General features: G+C 36.6%; 1 protein-coding gene across 10 annotated transcripts; it reads right to left on the reverse strand.

Moving 5' to 3' along the window:
- Positions 1-245: 245 nt before the first annotated feature.
- On the reverse strand, positions 246-5,363 carry LOC114823168 (uncharacterized). Of its 10 annotated transcripts, none has more exons than XM_029098575.2 (9): positions 4,964-5,363; positions 4,628-4,840; positions 4,334-4,457; positions 3,881-4,010; positions 3,218-3,254; positions 2,858-3,095; positions 2,018-2,128; positions 1,780-1,876; positions 246-826 (listed from the first exon to the last, which is right to left on the reverse strand). In XM_029098575.2, the coding sequence occupies exons 1-7, from the start codon at positions 4,964-4,966 to the stop codon at positions 2,031-2,033; spliced, it is 843 nt and encodes a 280-aa protein (XP_028954408.1). In that variant the 5' UTR covers positions 4,967-5,363; the 3' UTR covers positions 246-826; positions 1,780-1,876; positions 2,018-2,030. The 10 variants fall into 10 exon arrangements, with proteins under 10 accessions (XP_028954408.1, XP_070671566.1, XP_070671567.1 ...); XM_070815465.1 differs by having other exon boundaries at positions 1,815-1,876; positions 4,964-5,357; XM_070815466.1 differs by having other exon boundaries at positions 1,989-2,128; positions 4,964-5,158.
- Positions 5,364-9,469: the final 4,106 nt, after the last annotated feature.

Genomic DNA, 9,469 nt, shown 5'->3' on the forward strand with positions numbered 1-9,469 from the left:
GTAAAAGCTTGAACTCATGCTAGGCACATGAGCTACAAGCTAACATGGATCCTAAGTTACCCACACCATACAGCCCATAACAATCCTGAACCCAACACATACCATATTTTATTATACTACAGCCTGCTAAAGGCTCTTGTAAAAAAGAAACATGACCACACTATTCGGCACGAGTTAAACAACGTTGCGTAAACCCCGAGCTCGAGTGATCACGATCACTGTTTAGCTATATAGAAAACGTATCATACCCCAACAGTCTTTCAAATGATATACAAAAACAGGCACAAATTACATACTCCACATCCTTCAAATCATAATGACCGATAGACGAGACAGTTTTACTAAATATATTATAAACCCAAAAACTTTTCTTTCCAAATAAATATAACATGCCCGAAGCTTCTTCCCCTTTGAAGCCAGGCCCTCTTAATTCTCTAAATTACAAGACTTTTGAGTTCAATGAAAATCCTACAACTAGTAGGCACAAAGACCCGAATGACATTACGCGCGTGATGGGCCCGCCCATCAACACACGACACCAGATAGAGACTATGCACCCAAAATGCTTGGGCAAGACTGACTATAAACGAATCATATGTTGATTCTAACATGATTTTTTTTAGACTTGTTTTATTCCTGTATGGCTGCTAGAAACCTGATTCTAGCACCCACCCATCAATGACAACCTGCCACTCTTCCTGAGTAACACAGGTAACCGAGGATAAATGTCGCACTGGGAGTGAAGAGCAGCCAGCGTCCTCCATCCTTCTCTGCCATCTGGGGCGACTCAGACATCTGACTTCTCCGGTGACCATGACTGTATGACCTGCAGAAAAATGACTATAAGACGGGGCATAAATCCAGAAAAAAAGTAAGCCATTGGGATGCCAAGCCTTACAATCATAAAACATAAATTAGACTGAAAGCACATCCAGACCAACAAAATATGAAATCAACAAAAACAAGTCCAATTATATATTCTTTTGGGGGCTCGTTTGGTCTCTAGGATTAGGTTGGAATGGAACCATCTAAATTCAAGGTATAGTGAAGGTAGAGGAGAATGATTTTTCACTTTGGGGGGAATGAGATTAGACAGGTAGAAAACTTATCCCTTCTAATCCTACCATTTTGAGGAGGTTTGGAGTGGATAAGTTTTCTTATGTGAGTAATTCATCTTCTACCTTCAAGTTGGTCACAATTTTTTCATTTCTTCCTTCAACATACTTGAAAATAGTGGTTTATCCATTCCAGTCCCATCTTCTATACCGAACAACGCCTTAAGGTACTGGTAATGCAATCCAATACGCAAACAAAATGTGCCAAGAAGAACCACTCTCCTTTACATGATTATTGAGTAAACACTACAACGTAAAATTTATTAGGTGAAGAATAGGAGGCCTACTAATGCCTATGGAAAATCACAAAATTTGAATATTGGAATGAACTGCTACAAGTTTATAAAAACAACAATCTAGGAAATCATCTGATTAAATTGATTTCCACACGGACGTTCAACAAAGACAAACAGAACAAATGGAACATAATTTCTGAGAAATGTATTCTCACACTTTGCTGCCTATGATGGAACCATTTTTGACCTTTAAATGATATTTGACATACGTAACTACATGATCATCAGTTGGCTATCAAATGCATACTGAGAATAATATTATTCATCTTGCAAATCATTTTTTCCAGAAGAAAGTTTTGTATAAATCAGAACTTGTAGTCCTATCGCTAAATCTTGCATATGTAAAGAAAATGACCAAATAACTTTACCGCTAGAATGCAAAATAAAATTTGCAAGGCTTGACCTGAAGCCTGCCACTTAATTAGCAGTTTTGCTTCTTTTAGTCCTGCTGCAATCTAAGGATACCTGCAAAGAGTAAATAAAGAATCTCAAAATCCCATACAAACCCAGTGGCGGATGTATCCCTTTTTTTCTTTTCTATTTTCTCAAAGAAAAGGTATAGGATTGCAAAACACACCGCATTATATTCCATGATGTGGCACTAACCTCAATCAACCCCTCACCCAGCTCTTTGCTCAGAACCACTACCCTGCATATATTGGGGAGAATGAGCAGATAATATAAAATGTGGTCGTGCCGCAACACTCGCTGCCATGCCTGATTAAAAAACAAAGTCAATTAGATCTTATCTACATACTCTGTGGTACATTGATCTAGATGAAAGATCTATCAAACTGTCATTACGTCTCCATCATAAGACTCTGAAGAATGCTTGTCATATTAGGTAAGTGTCTGTTCTTTGTTAAAAAAATTTATTTTCTAGTTTATAAAATTGAAAAGAGGTCGCACTTGGTGCGATGGCAAGTGCCTTCGCCCATGAGCGGTAGGTCTCGGGTTCGAGACTTGGGAGCAGCCTCTCCATAAATGGGGGTAAGGCTAGCCGACATTCACCTCTCCCAGACCCTGCGTAAAGCGGGAGCCTTGTGCACTGGGTACGACCTTTTTATAAAATTGAAAGATGGAAATCAAAGACTTCGAGTAAATCTGTTTTAAAATATTTCCTTATTAGTTAAACAAATGATGCTGATGCTGATACTGTTCACTGTATCGACAGGCTGCGTCTTCCACGGAAAAAATGTGCAAGAAAAAAGACTAAAATTTATCATGATCCCGCATCCTCTTAGGTAGTATGATCAAGACAGAGTGGTCAGGAATTAGGTTGTGTTGATTTCACATAAATTATGAGTTAGAAGAGGTGCATGTTTGGTGGTATAGCTTCACTAATTTATATTGAAAGATGAACAATAATAATTTGTCCCCTAGGTAGGGGGACACCCGAGACGTGAAGGAAAAAAAATGAACAATAGTTTCAGGACAGAGATGTACCCGTATGATATGCTGCTTGAACTGGAGGGACCATGGAAGTTGTTACTTCATTAACACTGGGTGCACCAAACTGGATTATCTGCTGAGCAGGCATTGCATATCCATGAACTGTTGGATAACCCTGATCACCAGGAATGGTTTGACCCAGTTGTTCATAAGGATAAGGAGAAGTAGTAGCCATCCCTGGAAGTCCATATATTTGAAGATATTGCTGACCCGCATAGGGGCTGTAAACACCCTACCAAAGAAATGGCAAACAAAGTTAGGAAGCAAGTCAGAATAAAACAACATAATATCCTCACACTCATAAATCCAAAAGAAAGACATCCACCTGCGCTGCCATTTAAGAACATTACTGACCTGTGAATAAGCGTACTCAGGTCCATATGTTGCATACCTGCACAGATAAGACAACCATTACAACTGTTGATATCATAATTTATGTGGGCAATTTGGAAGCGTTAATGTACATGAGATACAATTACAAACAATGCAATGCAATGCATTGAACCAAAACTAATCCCTTACAATGCAAGAACAAAGGTTTGGAACTTAAACTACAAGCTACAGTGCTCTTATACTTGAATGAGAAATCTCATGTATGAGATCAATCAGTAAAATGGCGATACTAGAAAACCCAATTTAAGTCTTGCCTGCTCCATAAACATTGATTTGAGGCACATATCCTCTGCAACTGTCACTTTATCATCCCCTGAATTACCAATCATGCCATGTCATGTCATCATTGTCTAGACAAAATGACCCCTGAATACCAAGGGAGATGACTAAGAAAGTTGATTTTGAAAATCAACGTGGCATTGCATATTCCAAATGGCATACGCTACACAAGAAACAATGGAAGAGAACTAAGTTGTTAACTGAGATGTCACCAATCATTCCATGGCTAACCAAATCAATATCAAATGTTGACAACTTATATACAGCAAGTGGACGTTCAACAAATATTACACAGCTACATTAACTCTGTGGCTATCACCTAATCCTAAAAAATGCATGACTCACCCATAGGGAGGATAAACTAATCCTTGTTGATAGTTGTAAGAAAGAGGCTGCTGGTAGCCATATCCTCCGGTGTAAGCCCCACGGGTAGCTTGCATGTCTCCAATGTATGGAGAAGCTGGTCTTGGACGTCCTGTAAGTAAAAAAATGTCATGTGGAATGTGTTTGTTTGCTAAGGAAAAAACAATATATGTAGATTTTGGTACTTTGAAACGTTAACGTGAAAACATGATGGAAACCAATGAAGATGTTAGTTTTATTTTTCTTCAAATCCATAGATAATTGCTGTGTTTAAAACAGAGTCAATAAAACGATGGCAACTAGGAAAAGAAATTGATAGCACAAACACAAACATCACCCAAAAACAATGAACTAGATGCAATTGAGCATGAAACGGGAAACTATGAAGCGGGACTTAATTGATAGTTATCAAACGAAGAGCATAAGAAACCATACCATAAGGCATAGGTGGCCTGGGCCGCCGGAGTGAAGCCAAATTACAATTGGCGCGCCTGCCATCGATAATCGGAGTTGGATCAGCACAGGCCCGAGCAGCAGCCTCTGATTCGCGGAAAGTCACCTAAACCCTCCATGTAAATACAAACAGAAACCAAGTCATTTCAAAAGTTGTGAGTGAGGCAGAACAGCCCCACAACCATTGGTCTTTCATTTGCAAAACACACACTGAATACCAGTAAACTCATGGAAGAGCAAATAAAAACCCATAAAGTGAAAAGAAGAAATACTTACAAAGCCATAGCCTTTGGATCGGCCGGTGTTCTTATCAGTAATAACGACGGCCTCGAGAATCTGGCCGAACTGGTCGAAATAGCGGCCCATGGCATCGCTGTGCGTCTCCCAGGCGAGGCCCCCAACAAAGACCTTGGTGTAGGTGGTGTCACCAAAAGGGGCATTGGAATTGGGGAATTGGAATCCAGACGGACTGGAACTCGACCCAGAACTCTGATAGGCCATCAATGAGTCACAATTAATTAAATTGAATGCAGAAATGGTAGTAGTAATAAGTAGAAAGATAGTGAAAAGAAAGAAAAACCCTAGCTTGAGATGTGGTGGAAATGCATATACCATTGAATTTTGAAGTGAGGTAGGGGAAATCAGGGGATGCTCAATTTTGTAGGAAAGAATGAATAAAGGTGATTAAAACCCCAACACAAGACCCCAATAAAGCTTAACTAAACTTAATAGGAATGATTTTTGCAAGAAAAAAAAAATATAAAAGGAAAGAAAATGGAAAAGTTAAAAAGAAAGAGATGCCCCAGCAGCAGCAGCAGATGGGCCAAGAGGAGGAGGATCTAGGTCGGTGGTAGTCGTGGGGATAGGCTGGCTGGCTTGGGACGAGAGAGACAGAGGGTCGGTGAGTCGTGGGGATAGGCTGGCTGGCTTGGGACGAGAGAGACAGAGGGTCGGTGAATGGTGAATGGTGAATGGTGAATGGTGAATGGTGAAAGGTGAAAAAACAAAGCACGAGACCTTCCTCTTTCTGTTGTTTTTGGGTTGGAGAGTTCTCAAACAAAGGTTACAGCTTCGGGAACGTGTGAACGTGGGACCCACCTCAAACCCCTTATCTCACCCTAGGAAAAGGATCCTCTCTGCATCCTTGTTTTTGGAATTAGAGAATCAATCAATTATGTTCGTTTATCGTACATCGTGCAGTCATTAGGTACTATTTATATTTAATTTTAAATTTTAAATTTTAAATGATTTCTGACTGCACGATGTACGATAAACGGACATGATTGATTAATCCCTCAGATCCCTACAAAGAGGATTCAGAGAGGATCCTTTTCCCTCTCCCTAAACCATGAGGACACCAATTTTTTTGGGATGTGATATCCACACACTTCTTTTTACTTCTCACACATGTTTCTAATTTATTGTCGTCGGATCAGATGAAATAAAGAAGATCAAAGTACAAAAAAATAATAAAAGGTGTGCGAAAAGTAAGAAGGGGTGTGAGGATAGCAAACATTTTTTTTATTATTTTAACAAACAGTATTATCTACAGTAACGGAAGAGAGTGGACTTAACCTCACAATAAACTAATAATATTATGGTTCAAATTCACTTTTGGCGAGAATCAAACCTAAGACCTCTCATTTACAAGTAAAGAGGAATACCACTAGATCGCAGTACTAAGTGGTGAAGGACACCACTTTTGAGTACTCATTTAAGGACTTAAATGAAATCTTTGTATCCCTAAAGGAATATTATCTCCAACGGAGAGTTCTTATAGTAGAATCCTTAAATTTGAACTTTTATATTTTTATATGATAACTTGATTAGATGCACATTTTTAGTTTATGTTTACCTTTTTTTAATTAATTAAAAGTATTAAAATCTTCAATCAAGAATGTAGCCCTGTTTTCCACTCAAGATGCACATTCGTTTTTGAAAATTAGGTTTATATACTTCTTTTTGCTATTTCATTGATTAAAATCCTATTTATTTTCAATTTTTTATCAAGGTCCTTGGTATTAATAACATCATTAATTATTTGAATAATAAAATATTTTTATTTTTAAATATATTCCTTTAGTGTTAAAAATGTTACAATTAGTATATTCATATTTATGGCTAAATTTTTATCATATATTTTTATTTTTAGTTTGTACCTATTTTTAATTTGTACCAATTTTTTTTCATTTTTAATTGTACCCATATATCAGTTTCTTTTGTACCCATATTTTTTAAAGTTTTATTTGTAGTTGTACCCATTTGTATACTATTACGTGACATTGTATATTTAACCAATGATAGAAAAATTACATATGGTATATTTATAATTTATGCCTAAACTTTGTATCATATATTTATATTTTTAGTTTGTACCCACTTTTAATTTGCAACATTTTTTTAAATTTGTAGTATTTTCTTTTTAGTTTTATTTTGTACTCATGTATTAATTCTTTTAGTGCCTATATTTTAAAAAAATTCATTTGTACTCATAATTTTTTAATCTCTTATCTGTACCCTAATTTATTTATAATGTACTCATTTTTTTATTAATGTACCACTTTGTTAAATGTGAAATGTACCAATTTTTTAAACACTATGGATACATTCTTTTGCCATTTATTATTTCTTATTTTTACATAGTTTTTATCCATTTATTCAATCAAAATGTTTGAATTTTTTTATTGTAACTGTTTCTAATAATATTATAATGAGGGATTTTAAATTTATAGGATTATAAATCTCATAAAATATCAAACAATTAATGTCAAAACTATAAAACTATAAATATTAATTGTAATATAATGAGGTGTACAAAGTCAAGGGACTTTGATCAAACTTTGAATATCATTAAGGTTTTAGTCAAAGAATGTTAAGGATTAAGGACCGCATCCAAAGTATCATTTTTTTTTATGTTAACTTTTTTTTTCATTAATCAAAAGCATCAAAATTAAAAACATTAAAAGCATTAATAGCTTCAATCAAGATTGTGGGTCATGTTTTCTACTCAAGGTTGTCCCCATAAAATCCCTATGTGTGAGGACACAATATGTATTGGCCAAGTCTCTATACCTTATGGACTCATTTTCCGACCATTGGAGATTCATTTTGACCTTATATTTGTTTATGCTCATTTTATACGGTGGTTGTGTTGGAAATGTGCCCTAAAACCAATCATATGATGATACTTTACGGACATTTCACATGTTAAACTAATCTAGTTTAATATCAAGGGCAAAGATTATTGTTTGAGCTGTCTCATATAAATGTTATATGCTTAAACGATAAGTCCAAGGAATATGTGATTGGGAGAATGCAATCTAAAGAAGTTAGATTCATGAGACCATTCTTTCGTAGACACATCCTAAACGTTCCTGATCATAGGATTGCCAATTGGGCATTGACAGTCCATTAAGATCAGTACGTGTTGTGTCTTCTCTCAAGGAGAATGACTAGTCTCGAGTAATTGGTGTGTGTGACATCAAGACAAGTACGTAGGTGCTCAATAGAGAATGAGTTCACTGAACACGATCAACGAAGAGTTCTCATATTCATGTCACATGAGAACTCATGGTTGGGATAATGCAAAGTAGTCCTTTGACCTGAGGCATCACGTTTGTCTTGTGGTTAAGTCCTTGATCTTTGATTATGTCAAAGTCACCCCATCCGCGGGTGTCCACGGCATCGTTGGGGTTAAGTCACTTAGCTATGGAAGCAAGTGAATGCGCAACAAGGGATCTCTAACCTTCAAACCGTTTGGGGGAGAATACTCTATGATATGATTTAGAATCTCTGGCCAGAGTATGAATGAGATTTAGGAAAGTCGTTCCAAATCACATTCAAGGTAATCATATAAGCACACGAATCACATTGGATAGTAGACATGAATAAACTATCAAACCAAACAATGTGGTCAAGAGTATTTTATTAGAGAAAGACCGTATTGCATTTGTAATCCTAAACTGAATAGGTTCTCTACCTCTTCTTATTAGCTTGGGTAACCATGATATGCTGCTAGGTGTCACTCTTGGTTTGTGGAAGCCCTAAACGTGTATAAACACTAAAGGGAGAATTGAAAGTAAGTTTCAATTCACAATCGATTTTAAAGAGTTTTAATCGCCCACTGCCTCGCTAAAAGGAACCTAATGGATCGTACACCGTGTAAGGTGGAGATTGAAGAAACAATGGAGATGAGTAAGAATAATTAAATGATTTAATTATTTATGGCAAGGATTAATTAATATGTTAATTAATCAAACGAATAAGTTCGTTAAAGACCTCGGGATAGTTTTGGACCTTCAGGCCCAATGGGCTTCGAACGTCAAGCCCATTGACTTATGTTGTATGACAATTTAATGAATAAAGATTCACAAAGGCCCAAAAGCCCAAATCCCTTATGTGCCCGGCCATGTGTGTTGAATTAGGGTTTTTGGTTCTTTAGGTCATTTAAAGAAGTGACTATATAAAGAACTTTATAGCCTAAAATTCATTAAGGGGTCCTTTTTGGAGAAAATTGGAGAGAACATGTCTCTCCTTTTCTCTCTAGGAGGCCGGCCCCCTTGGAGGGTGTATTTAGCAATCCCACTCCTCCAAGGTAACTCATTTCTTCATCAATCTAACCTTGGTGTAGAGACTTAGAGGTTCTCAATTTTGGGAACTTGGAGAACCATATTCTTCCATCCAAATCCATGGATCTAAGAAGCAAGGAATGAAGGCCCTCTCTTTGGGTGATTAGCCTTTGCTTATGCAAAGAGGAATCTACAAAGGTATAAATTTCTCAACTCACTTTGATTTGAGTTGAGTCTTGGTTCACCAATCTACTAGGCTTTGAATTTCATGGGTAATGTTTCGTTTTTTAATGCATGCAAGCATGATTCTGCCTTTTAATTGTTAAATGCATGCTATAGATGTTATTCAAATGAACATGTTTTCACAAAATAATCCTTCAAGTGGTATCAGAGCCTAGGTCTAATAGTTGGTGAATCCTTTTGGGTTTTGTGGTTCATAGTTTGTGATTTAAAAGTTGTAATTGTTACAAGCTTTATTCTTGTTTCTTTGAATGTAAATTTTGTTAGAAAATTTGCCATCTCAAATGTTGTAGATGTAGTTCTTATGAGC

Source organism: Malus domestica, chromosome 16 (genome assembly GCF_042453785.1).
Source record: "Malus domestica chromosome 16, GDT2T_hap1".
Taxonomy (NCBI): Eukaryota; Viridiplantae; Streptophyta; class Magnoliopsida; order Rosales; family Rosaceae; genus Malus; species Malus domestica.